This window comes from Arvicanthis niloticus, chromosome 5 (genome assembly GCF_011762505.2).
Source record: "Arvicanthis niloticus isolate mArvNil1 chromosome 5, mArvNil1.pat.X, whole genome shotgun sequence".
Classification (NCBI taxonomy): Eukaryota; Metazoa; Chordata; class Mammalia; order Rodentia; family Muridae; genus Arvicanthis; species Arvicanthis niloticus.
Window position 1 is genome coordinate 66,498,683 of NC_047662.1, and position 17,382 is coordinate 66,516,064.

General features: G+C 44.5%; 1 protein-coding gene across 1 annotated transcript in view; it reads left to right on the forward strand.

The window, feature by feature from the left end:
- The window catches only part of Ttc39b (tetratricopeptide repeat domain 39B), a 99,329-nt gene that overhangs the window by 10,708 nt on the left and 71,239 nt on the right, over positions 1–17,382 (forward strand). The window contains exon 2 of the mRNA XM_034502828.2: positions 13,938–13,972. Coding sequence (XP_034358719.1) covers positions 13,938–13,972 — 35 coding nt within the window. The remainder of the gene's footprint in view (positions 1–13,937; positions 13,973–17,382) is intronic.

The window sequence follows — 17,382 nt, forward strand, 5'->3', positions numbered from 1 at the left end:
AATCAGTGGCAGTTACTGTATAAGAGGTCTCATGGTCCAAGGGTGGTCCTTCCTCAAGTCCACCTGTCTCCTTTGCAGTTCCCACACAGGTTAACAAGTCTTTGATCTTGTTCAACCCCTGCAGATGCTAGCCCTCCCACAGCTTCCCCTGCTGGCCCACAGCTACTTAGCAGTCTTGGCTGCCACAAAGGAGCAAGATTCTCCCTTTGACCCATTTCTTGTGAGATCCAGCCAGGATGAGGTGGAGGTGTCCTGGGGTTCAGCCAGAACTGAGGCCTTTCTTCCCAGAAGATTTTAGCAATTCCTTTTTTTTTTTTTTTTTTTTGGTTTTTCCAGACAGGGTTTCTCTGCTGGGATTAAAGGCCTGCGCCACCACCACGATTTTAGCAATTCCTAACAGCATGGTGTATCCTCTCAGCCGGGAGAGAGAAATTCCCTTCTTAGAGTCAGTCAGACTTTTCTGTTGCTGTGATAAAAATACTCAAACAGACAGACAGACCGGCAGGCAGACAGACAGCTTACGGAAGGAAGAGTTTGCTTGGTTAACCGTCTGAGAGGGTCATTCTCTTGTCATTTGCCTTTGGGTCCCTGTAGTGAGGTACATGTTATGGCCATGGGCAAGTGTTGCAGTCTCTAGAGAGGGTCTAGAATGGTGGATTGCTCCCCACTGCATCCCCAGTCATGTACTTCTTCCGTTTTCTACTTTTCATCGCCTCCCAGTAGTGTCTTCTTTGTCTGTCTCCATCAAGGATCAATCTATTGATTAGGTCAGATCCATAGGATCAGAACACTTCCTAAATGATCAGCAGCCAGAAGCCAAGCCCTAAAGTGAGGCTGTGGGGACATTTTGCATTCAAACCCTAATACCTGCATGACCGGCAGCATTAGCTCAGTACACACATTCTTACCCACGTTTACCAGATATGTCTGCAGTTTCAGCACTCAGGAGAGACAGGAGGATCAGGAGTTCAGGTCCTCCTCAGCTACTACACAGTTGAAGGACAACCTGGGTTACATGAGAACAAACTAACACCATCCACCTAGTCTTTTCACGCTGTGATTTACACATAGTAAACTTGGCTTCTTCCCTCCTTCATCACAGTGTAGAAATCTGATCTGATTTCCCCAGTGGTAGCTCACTCCTTTTTATGTATCTCTGTTTGCTGTGTGCCATTCTGGTGCTTCAGTCAGTGTTGTAGAGTGGGCTAGGCTGCAGTTAGAGCAGTACTGTTTTCAGTACTGCAGCTAGCCAGGTTGACCATGCTGGCCTCACATATTCATTTGCTGGTGGTAGTTTTAAGATGTACTTTGAGGGGGAAAGGTTCTTGTTTTAAAACTTAAACAGTAGTAAAGGTCCTTTTGGAGAACTGGCTCATGCTGGTTAACTTTATACCAGTCAGGTCATCTGGGAGAGGAAAGGAAATGCCAGTTAAGAAACTGCCTCCACTAGACTGGCCCGTACCAAAGTCTGTGGTGCATTTTCCTGATTAATGATTGCAATGGGAGTGCCCAGCCCACTGTAGACCATGCCACCCCTGGGCAGCTGGTTCTGGGTTGTGTATGAAAGCAGGCAGAGCAAGCCACAAGTGGAAGCCTTTCCTCCGTGGTCTCTGCTTCAGTTCCTGCCTTGACTTCTTTCAGTGATGGGCCATAACCTCTAAGCTATCATAAACCCTTTCCGTCTCGGAGTTGGATTAGTCAGTGTTTTATCACAGGACACAAGCTTAAGCCAGGGAAGCAAGGGAAAGGCCCACTAAGTCAGTTTCCTAACTCACAGCTTGACTCCTGTGGTAGGTATGGAACAGTCACAAGATGAACCCCATTGTGCTTTGGTCCAGAGAAGCTGTTAGACTCCATGCGTCTCCAGCCACTCTCTTGTTTCATATCAGTTGGGGTGCTTCTCGTGACTTTTCAAGAATAATGGAAAATAGGCTTTCCTATTTCCTCATCGTTCTTCAGTCTGAGTATGAAGTTAGTCTGCACTGGAATTGCACTGTACCAAGATGCTTATATTTAAGAATTGCTCTTGTGGGGCAGTGGTGGTGCACGCCTTTAATCCCAGCACTTGGGAGGCAGAGGCAGGTGGATTTCTGAGTTCGAGGCCAGCCTGGTCTACAGAGTGAGTTCCAGGACAGCCAGGATTACACAGAGAAACCCTGTGTCAAAAAAACAAAAACAACCCAAAACAACAACAACAACAACAACAACAACAAAAACCAGACACCCCCCCCCAAAAAAAAAACCAAAAAACAAAAAACAAAAAGAATTGCTCTTCCTGTTGCTGACTTTAGTCTCATTTAAAAAAATGTTAAGTGAATTTTGGTTTGGAATTAGGACAGAATTTCCAAATATTTCTGAAATGGCCTAAATACATAAAAAAAAAAAAAAAAAAAAACCACATATGCTGTGTTTTTATGTGGTGTTCCTTGCATTGACTGTTATAAAATCAAAATATTTAACTCTGAAAAATGCTGAAGGTGTGGGCTGGTGAGATGGTTCAGCGGTCAAGAGCACTGACTGCTCATGATGAGTTCAAATCCCAGCAACCACATGGTGGCTCACAACCATCCACAATGAGATCTGATGCCCTCTTATGGAGAAAGCTACAGTGTACTTACATGTAATGAATAAACAAACAAACCTTAAAGAAATGCTGAAGGTGTTTAGTATCCTACAGTATCAAATCTTCAGCCAACATTTAATTCTTTTTTTTGTTTGTTTGTTTTTTTTGTTTTTGTTTTTGTTTTTTTTTTTTTGAGACAGGGTTTCTCTGTGTAGCTCTGGCTATCCTGGAACTCACTCTGTAGACCAGGCTGGCCTTGAACTCAGAAATCCACCAGCCTCTGCCTCCCAAGTGCTGGGATTAAAGGTGTACACCACCACTGCCCGGCTCAACATTTGATTCTTTATAGAAAAATAAACATACTCCTTATTAGTATGCAAGTTCGCTTTCACCTTTATTCATTTTTTTTAAGTGTATGAGTTCTGTTTGAATGTATGTCTGTGCATCATGTAATGCCTGATGCCCTTAGAGTTCAGAAGAGCATCAGATCCCTTGGAACTGGAGTTTCAGATGGTTGTGAGCCACCATGTGGGTGCTGGGTATTGAACCGGGGTCCTCTGCAAGAGCAACAACTGTTCTTAATGCTGAGTCACTCTCCAGCCCCCTCATCCTTAATACATAGTAAAGAGTTGTCTATAAACAGGTTTTAAAAAATTACTTATTATCAATTAATGTTTAATTTATATTTCTATTTTGTATACCTGTGTATTTGGTGTTGCATAAACATTTCTTGGGTAAAAAGAAGTTAGAGAAAATTTAAGAAGTCTCCCATTTGAAAGTACACAAGCCCAGTTGTCTGTATATCACACTACAGTAGGTTAGATGTGAGTATTTTAAGGTTGTTTAAAGAACTCTTGTTCAAATGCTGAATACTACAAAGCCCTGGCTTTCAAGGGAGGTCACCGGAGACTGTCATCCTTTTGTAATCTTCTGAAGCAAGCAGAGGGCTTTGCACATGGGTTTAAAATAGCACCATGTCTCCAGAGGCCTGGCCTCAGCCTTCATCCTCCCTTCCCACCTTTCAGTGGCCCTTTCTCTGCCGTCAGCCATGGCTGTGGAGTCGTAGCTCCATTTTGGTCTTCTTTGCTATCACTGTGGCCCCCAAGTAAGACCCTATGCAATGGTCTTCTATGGCCCCACCGCCTGGCAGGTCATCCTGTAGATGTCCTTGCCTCTTGTTTCTTCCCAGTATACAGCCTTGCAGTGGCTGTCCATAGAAATTAGAAGAAAACCTCTCTTCTTGTGACCAGAGGAGTTGAGCTTTCTGCCTCCCTCCAGCGGTCTCTTGCCTTCTGCCACTTTTCCCTCTCAGTGCCAAGTTACTCCCTACCACAGGGCTCTTGTGTGAGTGCTTCCTAGTCTGGCTGACTCAGCCAGGCACCAATTCCTCAACTTCCCATCCTCACCACAGAGGTCAGATTTCCAAAGAGGCTGTGCTGGCTGGTTTTCTGTAAACATGGGCACAAAGCTGGAGTCATCGGAGTGGAGGGAGACTCAGTTGAGGAAACAGCTCCATGAGATCCAGTTAGAAACAAGGTTATAGGCCCACTTCTAGCTGAGTAAACCATGGGGAGCAAACCGGTAAGCAGCCCTCCAGGGCCTCTGCATCAGCTCCTGCCTCTAGGTTCCTGCCCTGTGTGAGTTCATGTTGTGACTTCCTTCAGTGATTGACTATAATGTAGAAGTGTAAACCAAATAAACCATTTCCTCCCCAACTTTCCTTTTGGTTTTGGTGTTTCATCACAGCAGTGGGAACCGTATAAGGCAGAAGCTTAGCTGGGCTTCTATCTTCAGATCAGCTGGGCCCTTACTGCAGAGCGTTTGTTTTCCCCTAGCTGTGGGTATCTGCACAATCTTGTTTGTTTATATCCTTTTTTGTTATCTGTCTTCTGTCTAATTTTCACTGCAGGAAGTAGCAGTTGCTGTAGGCCATTTAATGAGGAAGTCAGGTACTTGGAAGGGCTGTGGAGTGGTTGATCCAGGCTCCTGTTCATGCAGGACCCCCCAGGTCCACTTAGGGAAGGCCCTGGTGCTCTGGGCTCTGTCGCTTGGCTCTCCATCGCTGTCTCTTAAGGGAGGAAACGTTTGTTTTGGTTTCCATGTGTGGTCAGCTGGCCCAGGCCAGACAGAACATGCTAGTGGGAAGATGTGTTGGAGCAGCGATGCTGCTCTAGTGGTGACTGGGGGAGAGAGGACAGACGAGTTTCAGTATCTCCTCCAAGGGCACTTTCCCTCCACAAGCTCTTGCAGGCTCTACCACAGCCCAGGAGTCAGTACTTTAGTATTAGCAGCACTGTCAGCGAGGACCAGGCCTTCAACACGGGAGCCTTCCTCTGCGGCTGTTTAAGATACCAACCTTGACTGGGCCTAAGCCTTCATGGAACTCTGCAGTGAGCTAGAGTAAACACCCAGATACTGCTGGTGACATAGCCTGTTGTCACCTCCTCTGGACAGCAGGAAAAGCCAGAAAGGGGGGAGGAGGATGACTCCATCTCTCCAGACTGCCAGTGTATCCTGACAGAAGGGACCTGTGTTCTGTTTTGCTTTATTTTGTGTTTTCACTGTTTAGCCCTGGCTAGCCTAGACACTTAGGGTCCTCCTTCCCCCAGCCCCCACCTTCAGAGTCTGGGACTACAGATGTGTGCCACCATGTCCAGTATGCACTGGTGAATCTTAGCAGGTGGAACCTAATCCACACCCAGGCATTTGGAAGAGTTGAGAGATTAGCTAATGGCAAAGTGGGGAAGTCAGATTCAGGCAGCAGCAAACCAAGCACACTGTTGAAGTCCACTTGAGAGTGTACATTGGTGTGTCAGATATGAGAGCCAGGATTGGGAAAATAAAGTAAAGATATACCTCAGAGTCACAGGGTAAGAATTCAGACTCAGGATTTCTTATGGCGAGCAAGCACCAAGCAGTAGAGTTCTCTCAAGAGGGAAGGTTGTGAGAAGTTATCTGGACCATATTTGGGACAGTTTAAGTACCACAATGGTTAAGGACACTAAGTCTATTATAGAACATTGAAAACAGTCGGGGTCTTTGAGTCGCTGCTGATGGAAGATAAACAGCTTGTTGTGGTAGAACATCCTAGGCAGGGCTTGATGCTGTCTGTGCTCACTCTAGGCAGGTGGAAACAGGCTTGATGCTGTCTGTGCTCAGAGGCTGTTGCTAGATTGCTTCAGGAGCCTGCTGTGGCTAATGATTGCTTGTGATCTCAGAGGGGACAAGTCAGGATGGCACTGTCCTAGGTGCTGAGTCTAGGGGCACATTCGTCTGAGGAGTGTGGTAGTCACATGCGCTCACATGTTCTTCAAACACACTTTTACGTTAATTAACTACTCAGTTAGTTAAATCATTGTGCACAGAAGTCAGAGGACAGCCCGTGGGAGTCAGTTCTGTTGTTTTCACCATCTGGATCCGACTGGCTGAACTCAGATCTGCAGGTGTGGTGCGGATCGTTCTGATCTGTTGAGCCATCTTGCTGGCCCTCGCCTTAAACATTTTAGAAATTGCCAAACAAAAATAGTCACGGTGTAGTGGAGAAACGGGATGCTGTGTTAGATGATTGCAATCAGTACCACTTGAGGGGCAGGTGGCCTGAAGGATATTGAACCCCTGCTGTAGTGGGGTAGTACCTACTCATCTATACCTCAGAGTCACAGGGTAAGAATTCCGACCCTGGAATTCTTATGGCGAGCAAGCACCAAGCAGTAGAATTTTCTCAAGAGGGAAAGTTGTGAGAATGTACAAGTTATCTGGGCCATATTTGGGACAGTTTGAGTACCACAATGGTTAAGGATACTAAGTCTATTTTAGAATATGGGAACCAGTTGGGGTCTTTCAGTCCATGCTGATGAAAGACTCACTGTTGGAGTCTTTAGTGTTGAATACTGTAAAGAGGAGAGAAGAAAAGGAAGTTGACAGGAAGATAGTGATATAAAAATTCCAGATTAATGAAGGCAGGAGAGGCATGACAGCAGAGTGCAGTAGCTGGCTCTAGCCCAGAGCCTGTACTGCAGAATTAAAAAGTGCTGCAGAGGTGGGTCAGCTGACACATAGGGACTGGCATGAAGTGTAGTCTGACAGAGAACCAGGCTGCCTAAGAGGTAAACACAGGCTGCGGTATGTAGACCACACTGACCTGTAAAGTCCGACACACCTTACTGTCAGGTGCTTCAGAAAAATAAACTGTGTGGATAGCTAGACGGGAAGCAAGGGGAGGAGGTGTTGGGAGAGAAGGCAGAACAGGTTGTGAAACCAGTGTGGCAAAGTGTCAAAGATAGGAGAATTTGGGTAAGTAGCACACAGGCATGCCTTGTGCTAGTAACCTGGTGACTAGTGTGTAAGTTTGCAGTTCTTTCCAAATAATATTTTTTTGTTTGTTTGTTTGTTTTGTTTTTAAGTTGCCAGAATGACAAGGAACAGAGTGAGTGGCAGTGTTCTCTAGCCTTACTGTGCCTGTGCTTTCTCCTTGTGTGCTGGATCTGCTTCTTAAAGGAACAGTGTCCCTTTTTATAGAATTCAGATTGTTCATGCTCTGTGTGAGAGACATAGGTGTGCTTGTTGTGAACTTCCAATCACTCAGAAGTTAACATGGTCTTTCTCTTTACCATTCTTTCCCACCTACGTCAGAAGTAGCCCACTGTGCCTATCTATTATCACTTATTACCATACTTACAGGGTCTGCCTTACGATAGGTGGAATGCCATGCTGTGTCTTCCAGAACTGGGACTTTCATTTAATAAGTCTTAGAAGTAGTTTAAAATACTAAGTCTCTTGGTTCGGCTTGTTGTTCTCTGTGTGAAATTATTCCCCTGCCCTCCACTCCCAAACAAATAGTAGGCCGTAGCCTACTATGAACTATGGGTAGGTTTGGCCCTGGAAGACAGGGGTGTTGATATAAGTGATTTGCATGGTTTATTTTACAGCCATAAAAACATTAGCTAAGCTGGGTGGTGGTGGCACACGCCTTTAATCAGGAGGCAGAGGCAATCAGAGTTTGAGGCTTGTCTGGTCTACAAGAGTGAGTTCCAGGAGAGCCAAAGCTATACACAGAGAAACCCTGTCTCTGTAGAAAACAAAGATTTAACCAAGTGATGTCAATGAAAGTGAAATAATTTGCTCATCTCTGCTAAATAAATTCAGTACATACAGTTGTACCTTTTGTAAATACACTTCATTATAGTCTACGCACTGCAGTCCACATCTTTTCTATATCCTTTGACAATTTCATACGTGGCCATAAAGGCTCTTGATCATCTCCCCGCCAAATGTAGAGCACATTTTATGTCCATTCATACTCACCGCTCTGTGGAGTCACACTGTGTGCTCCTTTTTGGCAATTTAGTGTATTCGTTTTGTAGTAATTTTGATTCTGGGTGATTTGTTGTTTTTAAGTCCTTAGAACTTCTCCCTTAAGCTACAGTGTCTCCTCATACTTAACTTTCACTTTTAAAAACACACTAATCTGTGGGTAACGGGAGCTAATGGCTTGCTCTCCTACTCTTGAGAGCGACATCTGGTGGTTGGTTTATAATCTCCTCACTTCCCGTGCTTGTTGGAAATTCTGAGGAATCTTTCTGTGAGCGACTCCCTTTCTTGGTAGTCATGGCAGCCACTATGCAGGGTCAATCAGGTTGGTGGCACTGAAATCCACACACTCCCAGAAACCTGAGGTTTGATTGCGTGTTTGAGGAAGTTCTTTTTATTTTTTAAATTCTTTTTCCAAATTTACTGTAATTCCAAGAGTTAATGACTTTGAACGAGTGCCAGTCTCTGCTGGTAGTCGTCTTGGGGCTGGGTCCTAAAAAGATTTCGTGTGTCAGCCAAGGTCACACTGCTCACTGGCATGCAGAGGTCCTGTGAGTCTGTGCCCAGGAGTTAGGCTTTCCGTGCCGGAAGTCAACTGTGTAAGAAGGGGATGCAGGGGAAAGATTCTGAGGTGAAGGCATCTAAGAAGGGAAAAGAGATGGCAGTTAACATTTGGGAGTATGTGTTTGCTACAGACACACTCTCATCTGATTTTTTTTTCCCCTCCTTTCCAGGAGAGGCTCAGAATCTTGGGTATGATGATTCTAGCTCTGTCTTCAGGAGTCAGCCGACTCATTTCTGAGGATGAATATCCCATGAACTGTGTTGGTGGAGCCTGTTCTGAGTCAGACCTGTTTTCTATGCACTGTGTCACCAAAATCCTCCCAGAACTCCTGGGAGTGGGATGAGATTCCCAGCCTAGCACCAGGAAATGAAAGCTTAAAAGGGCTAGACTTGCTTCAGGTCAGGGTTCACACCCAGACAGGTCTATCTCCCAAGCTAACTTGTATTTTCACCATCCTCTACTGGCAGTATAACTAAGTCAGCGATGCATGTTTATTTACAGTGCTAGTTCTCTGTAGAGACAAACTTGCCCCATAGATGTTAGAGCACGTGATCGAGCATTGACCCATAGACTTTCCACAGAGCCCGGTACAGACCTGTAGGAGGCTGGGAGGGAGGGTAGGTGGGGCTCATGCCATCCTCTTGTGTTTACCTCAGTGGGCACCCAGTGCCCTCAACTCTCTGTAGGTATTATGAGTGTCCACCTGTGCCCCCAGATTGCCAGTGCTAACACTGGGATGGGCGGAAGGGGTTTGCTACAGTGAAGAAAAAGGGAAAGGGAGAGAGGCTAAGACAGAGCCTGGCTTGTGTCTGACCTTTCTGTCCTGAAATGATGGACCTCGGTGCAGAGGCAACGCACTTGACACACACCTTCCTCCAGGGTCATTAGGACCTCCAAACCACAGTCTCAGCAAGCCCTGCTAAATGACCTCTGTGCATGTTCCTGACAGTAACAGTTAAGATCAAGGTGGGAGGCTCCTCTGCTTATCAGCAGCTTTCTCCTTGATTGGTGGCGTGCCAGCTCCATGCCGAGGATGGGACAGCCGTGGATGGTTTCTGACATGTGCGACTGGAAAAGCATTTTTGGGTTTTGACTAATTTTTAAAAAATGAAGATCTTCACAATATTGTGTGTGATTCATGTCTAGGTGGCTTCAGTAACTGAATCATCTGAGTAAAATACAACTCATCAGAGTGAAGCAGCTACTTAGTCAAAATGAACTCATTTATTTGTTTATTTGATTTTTTTTATAGGTTTTTTTTTTTTTTTTTTTTATAAAGCTTTTTGAGACAGGGTCTTTCTGCAGAGCCTTGGCTGTCCTCGCTGTGTAGACCAGGTTGGCCTGGAACTCACAGAGATCCAACTGCTTCTGCCTCCTGAGTGCTGGCATTAAATGCCTGCAACACCATGGCTGTTTGTAGTTTCTCCACTTACTACAGAAAGTGCTTGATTGAATCATTCCCACAGGGATGACTTAACCTACAACCCCAGATTTTCATATCTGTGGGTTCTAAAAGCTATATGTTATTTGTAAAAATGAAGCTTTAAGCATCAAAAGGCTTTCTCGCCCAATGCTTGTAGTCTCAGCACTTGGAGGCTGAAGGGATGGGCCTGGTGGGCAGGAGCCTTGAGCTCCAGAGCTCCAGATCTGCCTAGACAATGCAGTGAAAGGTTGTATGATGGAAACAAACAAGCCAGACACAGTGGCTTTTAAGTTCTGAGTTGGAGGCCAGCCTGGTCCACATAGTAAATTTTAGGTCAGCCAGGGTGAAATCTTGTCTCAAAATCAAACCAAACCAACTCCACAGAACTTCCGTAGGTAATAAGAGAACACTTTCTGGGGGGTAACTAGAGAACGAGGCAGTGACGTCACCTTTTAAGAATGTGGACATCATATTCAATTAAAAATATCCAAGGCAAACTCTGTCTTCAGGTAGTGATGTTCCTGTTACTCGATTAGAATTCTGTTTTAGAGAGTGTTTGGTGTATTGAGTTAGGCATTTCCTGCCCATTTAGGTCTTGAATCTTCAGTCTTCCTACCTCAGTCTCTTGAGTGCCGAGATTAGAAATGTCTGCCACCACACATGAATTTAAAAATTTCCGAAGCCTGTTTTTATTAACTGAAAGAGTACCCCCCTCCCCCCACACACGCAAATGAAAGTTGGATTCAAAGATCTTGGTCAGCTGTGCTGTGTACTTTTTTCTTTTCTTTTCTTTTTTTCTTTTTCTTTTTTCTCTTTTTGGTTTTTCGAGACAGGGTTTCTCTGTGTAGCCCTGGCTGTCCTGGAACTCACTCTGTAGACCAGGCTGGCCTCGAACTCAGAAATCCTCCTGTCTCTGCCTCCTAAGTGCTGGGATCAAAGGCATGCACCACCACCGCCCGGCTGTGTCCTTTTTTCTTCTCTTCCTGTTAGTCTGCTCTAATTGAGAGTGAAGTTTGTAGCCTTTGACATCTGGGAAAGGTTGTATTTTGTTAACTGCCAGGCCTAGGAGCAGCTACAGATGGGGTTGGAGGTAGTCTCTGGAGTACTAGCTTTTATAGCTTGTTGATTAAGAGCTCTGTGGTTCAGTTCAGGCTCACATAGGACTTGGTTTGATTTTTTTTTTCCTTTTATTTATTTTTTTGAGATAGAATTTTGCTACATAGCCCTAGCTGACCTAAAACTCGCTTATATTGAAATGTTCTCATATTAGATAATAGAATTTAAGATGACTCAGAAGAAAACCAGAGAACAGTTTTGTTGGAGTTTGAGAGGGAAAACAAACAAAAACAGCAAAACACAGGGCAGGCTGCCAGTCAGAAGAAAGTCAAGCCGATTGAGTTAATGGAAGAATAGAGTTTGGTGTGTGTGTTCAGAGAGTGGGATGCCCAGAGCATCAGTCAAGCTGATTTAGGGTTTTTGGCTGGTATCTGGAAAGGAGACTGAAGGAGGAAGCTATGGTTGTGAGATAGAACTTGGAACCTCAGGCAGTCTTAGTGAGTTGTGGACGTCTGTTGTAGCTGTACCAAGATGTGCTCCTGTCTGGGAAAGTACATATCTCACTGATGGGAAGTTGTTACTCCCATTAAATTTTTTTTTTTTAAAGAAAAGGCTTAATTTTATTTATGTATCTAACTGTGTATGTACACATGGGTTCAAGGTGCCCACAGAGGCTCAAAGATGGTGTTGGAACCCTTGGAGCTGGGGTTACAGGTGGTTGTGAGCTCCCTGATGCTGAGAACCAAACCCAGGTCCTTGGCAGGAGTGGCACCCGAGGATGTTCTTGAGAGCTGAGCATCTCTCCGGCTTCACACTCATCTTTTAATACCTTTCAGGAGTATTGGACAGATTTCCTGAGGGTCTTTCCTTGTCCAAATGATGGACAGGCCCACATGGGTTAGCCCCTAAGGGAAGGGGAAACTATTTCTTTGATCTTGTAATATTACCTGGGTGACATGTACCACCCAGGGCTAGAGGTGCAACTCCGGTCCCATTCTTTTCACCCAAAGTCACAGAACAGAGCTGATTAAAGCGCATGAAAACAAAGCAGAAGAAATGCTTTACCAGGAGGACATGGTCTCTAAGTAGGCTTCCACATGCCCCGTACCTGCACTGCTATTGTTACTGTGTTGCCTGTGTATGAGCCGAGCCAATGCAAGGGGGTGTGTGTCAGAGAACAACCTCAGAGTTTTTTCTCTCCTTCTGTCTTTTGTGGGTTCTGGGGATTGAAACCAGGTTATGAGGCCTGCATGGTGAGCTCTGTCGGGGTCCCACCCTGCCAATTGCCAGCTGGCAGTCCCTGATGTTTCTGACCTTAATGCAGGGCAGTGTGGTGCTTCCTGCTTTCACTTGGTATTTTAAATCCCAAGGAGTGCAACTGTGATGTTTTCTCCTTACAATTAGTTATTTGCTAGGTAAACAAGGAAGATGATTGTAGACTGTAAGTATTGTGGACAAAATAAAACAGATGATGAGAAATTATAAGTTACTATTCTTGGTGACTTTAATTAGTGTGATCAAAGTCCTAACCTTGAGGAAATGACATTCTGTGGTAAAACCCAGTGATGGGAATCAGCCTGTGTCGGGGAGGGCCACACTGGTGGGAGACATAAATGAGGGTGGCGTGTTAGAGGACCAGAAAACAAAGATCTGTGTGGCTGAAGAGGAACGGGAGAGGGGCAGGCTGGAGGCGTGCTTAGAGGCAGGTGGACAGGGCTCTGATGGCTGCAGCAAGGAGCTGGGCTCAGTACAGTGAGAGCAATGTGTGTGCCTACTGAGGGAAAGGAGGGTGGATGGCTCTCCTGTTAAGGCCCAATGGAAGGTAGGAAGATAGAGAGCTCATGTGTGCACATGTGTGTGTTCTGTATGAGTCTGAGTGTGGATGTGAGATGGGGGAAGGGTAGGGAGGGGAAGGAGGGAGAAAAGGAAAGAGAATATGAATATTCTGGCTAGTTTTTTTTTTTTTAAGATTTATTTACTATTTTATGTGTGTACGTACATTGTCACTATCTTCAGACACACCAGCAGGAGGCATTGGATCCCATTACAGATGACTGTAAGCCATCATGTGGTTGCTGGGAATTGAATTCAGGACCTCTGGAAGAGCAGTCAGTGCTCCTAACTGCTGAGCCATCTATTTAACCTCTGTTTTGGCAAGTTTTATGTCAGTTTGACACAAGCTAGTCATGAGAGAGGAGGGATCCTTGGTTGAAAAAAAAAATGCCTCTATAATATTGGGCTGTAGGAAATATTAGACAATGCTTGTAGAGCATTTTCTTAGTTAATGATTGATGGGGGAGGCCCAGCCCTTTGGAGGTGGTGGTACCCATGGGCTGGTGGTCCTGGATTCAATAAGAAAGCAGGCTGAGCAAGCTATGGGGAGCAGGCCAGTAGGCAGCAGCCGTCCAGGGCCGTTGTGTCAGCTCCTGCTTTCCGATTCCTGGCCTGTGTGAGTTCCTGTCCTGACTTCCTTCAGTGATAAACAGTGATGTGGAAGTGTCAGCTGAATAAAGCCTTCCCTCTACAGGTTGCTTTGGTCATGATGTCTCATCACAGCAGTAGTGACTGTAACTAGGACAGGATAGGATGATAGGACAGCCTCCTGGCATGCAGCAAGCACAGCATGGTGATGGTTTAAGCCTAGCTCAGGAGCATAGCATTGGTGGGTAGATTTGAGATAAAGGCCAGAGAAAGGGAAGACTGATGTGGGCATGACCTGTTACTCATGGGATGTTCTTTGTCGGGGTGAATGAAACTGAGGAGAGAACAACGCTGAATGGAAGAAGCCACAATGGGTGACTTTGACATTGGGCTGAGTATTTTTACCAGTCTCAGTCACAGTAAAAGCAGGAAGAAATCTCACTTAAATTCACAGAGCTCTTCTGTGAGTGGTATTCCACTAGGATTGTTACTCTGCCCCCACTTCCCCAGCTGATCCTTTTCCCCTTCATAAACTTGTTTTTTCACAGGTGAAAGTCTCCATTCTTGAGAAACTCACTGTATTTTTTATTCCTTTCCAGGACATCTTTGAAGATGCCTTGGAGACCATCTCTAGGTAAGTAATAACATAATAAAAAAAAGTGAAGCTGGGCAGTGGTTATCCATGTCTTTAATCCCAGCACTCAGGAGGCAGAGGCAGGTGTGTATCTCTGTGAGTTCAAGGACAGCCTGGTTTACATAGTGAGTTCCAGGACAGACGGGGCTACATAGGGAAAAAGCCTCTCTAGAAAAACAAAAACAAAACAAACAAACAAAAAAGTGTGTCATAGTGAGAAATTAATGGTCCTTGTGTATGAAATGTCAATATTTCATTCTCAGTTTTTAAAATAGTGGCCACTATTGGGAAAAATGCCACCAGTCTATAACAAAAAAGTTAGGATGTAATTACACTTAGGATCTACCAAACATTCTCAACCATATTTAATTCTTGCATTGTTAGATAAAAGAATGCTTTCCAGCAAATGACTTTGTTTACAGCTAATGTTCTAAACATTTGTCTATATTATTTACATGATTAGCTTTATTATACATTGTTGCTTCTGCTTAGTATTTAATTTTAACTACATGTTTAAGTCTGAGTGCTTTTGTAATAATTTAAGATGATTAAATAGTATTAGATCAAGTAGGATACTGTAGCTAGCCACCTCTCCACTGTTAGACATTTAAGCTGTTATCGGTTTAAAAATAATTTTAAATTTTTTTTTTATCTTTTAGCTAGGAGGTGGTGGCACAGGATATACAGGTCCAGCACTTGGGAGGCAGAGACATGTGAATCTCTGAGTTTGAGGTCAGCCTGGTCTACAGAATGAGTTCTAGGATGGCCAGGGTTACACAGAGAAACCCTGTCTTGAAAAGCCAAACAAACATGAAAACCCCTACAGTTTTAAAAAAAGGACATGGAATTCTCTGGAACTGGAGTTAGGGATGGTTTTGAGTGGCAATATAAGTGTTGTGAATTGAACCTGGGTCTTCTGCAAGAGCAATAAGCGCTCTTAACCCCTGACCCATCTTTGCAGCACTAAAAAAGGTTTAAGTGATGTATGTTTTCATATATATAACTTTGTCACATGTTTGAATCATTTATGTTTGAATTATTTGGAAATAATTAAGAAATCAGATATAGGATTGCTGGCTTAAAAGGGACGAATAGGCATGCTTATTGCTGTTTACATATCTTAAAATACCAGTCTGTGGTAATTACCTTGAGCTTCGTAACAGAATGTAATACAGCTCACTGCGTGGCTTAAGCAACAGAAACTTAGAGTCTCGGTGTTTTGAACTTGGAGTCTGAGATTAAGGGTGTCAGTGTGACTGGGTTCTAGTGAGGCTGTGCTGTCTCCCACTTGTACAGGTTTGTCTTGCTCTGTCTTCACATGGTGGAGCACTGTTCCTGGAAGTCACCGATCTCATTGTGAGTGCCTCACTCCTCTGAATTTGAACATCTCCCATAGTCTGCATCTTAACTCTTACCACACTGAGGGTGAGACCTTCACTGGGAGAGAACATATACTTCAATCCCTAGCACTTTCAACAGAGTTTCTTCTGCTTATGTGGGTACCAGTTCTATGTGAGTGATGTAGGCTTCAGTATTAGCACCACAGAGTGTGACCTGAAGATTAATCACACTCTGTCCTAGTTAGGGTTACTACTGCTGTCATGAAACACCATGAGCAAAGCAACTTGTAGAGGAAAGGGTTTATTTCAGCTAAGGTCCATCACTGAGAGAAGTCAGGACAGGAACTCACGCACGGCAGGAACTTTGAGGCAGGAACTGACTCAAGCTGTGGAGGGGTGCTTGTTTACCAGCTTGCTCCCCATAGCTCGTTCTGCCTGCTTTCTTATAGAACACAGGATACCTGCCCAGGGATGGCACCACCCACAGTGGGCTGGGCCCTCCCCTATCAATCACTAATTAAGAAAATGCTTTACAGGCTTGCCTACAGCCCAGGACTATGGAGGCATTTTCTCAGTTGAGGTTCCTCCTTTTAGATGACTCTAGCTTCTGCCAGGTGGACCTAAAATTTCCATCATCCACTCCTTAAATGATACCTGTTTTGGTGTTTAAGTGCAAGACACTTATATACCTTCTTTGAATCTGTTTACTTTTGTCATTACTGTTTAGAGACAGAGGCTTATCTGGCCCTGGCTGGCTCTAAATCTTGATCTTTCTGTTTCAGCCTCTTGAGTGCTAGGATTACAGATATTACCACCAGCTTGGGTGTCTCTTATGTTCTTATGGATCTTAAATTATATACATCCTGATCTTCTATTTGCTGTAGTGTACTTAATACTTTTATGTTAGAACTGTAAATGTTTATTTTGTCCACAGGTTTTGATTTTTTTTGTTGTTGGTGTTGATTGCTAACAGAATGAACAGAAAAATGAACAGAAAAAGCCACTTTAATCCTAGTGAGGACTGGGAAAGCCCCTTTCATTTAGGAATGGCTTCAGAGTTGAAGATTTCCTGTGAAAGGAGCACAGAGAGTTCCCGTGCGCCCTGCACTGGCTTTCCTTATTAGTCATTTATTAACCAGCACATTATAGTTCCCATATTGAGTAACATGGACCACGCTAGAATTCAGATTGGGAATGATCCCTACATGGCTTACTGTGTGGGTGTTGTCTTTAGCCTGATGCTCTTGCCAAGTATTGAGAAATTTTAAGAGCTGGGGCACAGTAGGCTTCAGGTCACTGGCAGTATGCTAGCGAAGGAAATTAGGGGACTCCAGCCTCCCTCTTCCCTTTGTTCCTCCTGGCTCCCACAAGATGAATGGCCTTCCTTTACCCTGCACCTCTGCCCAGATGTACTGCCTTACTACAGACCTCAAGGTGATAAGGCAGACCAGCTGTGAAGTCAGCCTGCAAAGTATGAGCCCAGATTCCCTCTCCTCTCTGAAGTCACCTGAGTTTCAGCGTTTGTTACAGTACCAGGAAGCCAGCACTGGTCACTTGCACTAACTGCAGTCTGTCCATTGTTCTTATTTAGATTTCATGTAGTGTCCCTTCTTTCTCTTGTCTCCCCAACTATCATATCATGCTATATTTAGACAGCATTTCTCCTCTGGCTTTTCTAACACTGTCTGTCTGTCTGTCTAATCTATCTATTTCTTGAGAAAAGATCGAGCTATGTAGTCTTGGCTGGCACATGGACTGTATTGTTTGAGTAAATTTAAAGTGTTCATGAGTGTTGTGACTTGTGTGGCATGACGAGGGAAGCTTATAGGGGGATGTGGTCAGTCAGACCCATCTCATAACTTGTAGAGATCTGCCACACCTGTTACACGCATCTCCCCACGAGCTCTCTTGTGAGATTCTGTTTCTTGGTTGAACCATTTGCTGTGGCGTGTGTCTGTGGTTCACTCATGTCAAGCCATTCTTTCCCAGTCTTTGCACACACTCTTATGGTGGTACATGAAATAGTTTGTTCATAAATAACCTTGACACGGCATAGGAAGAGTATATAAA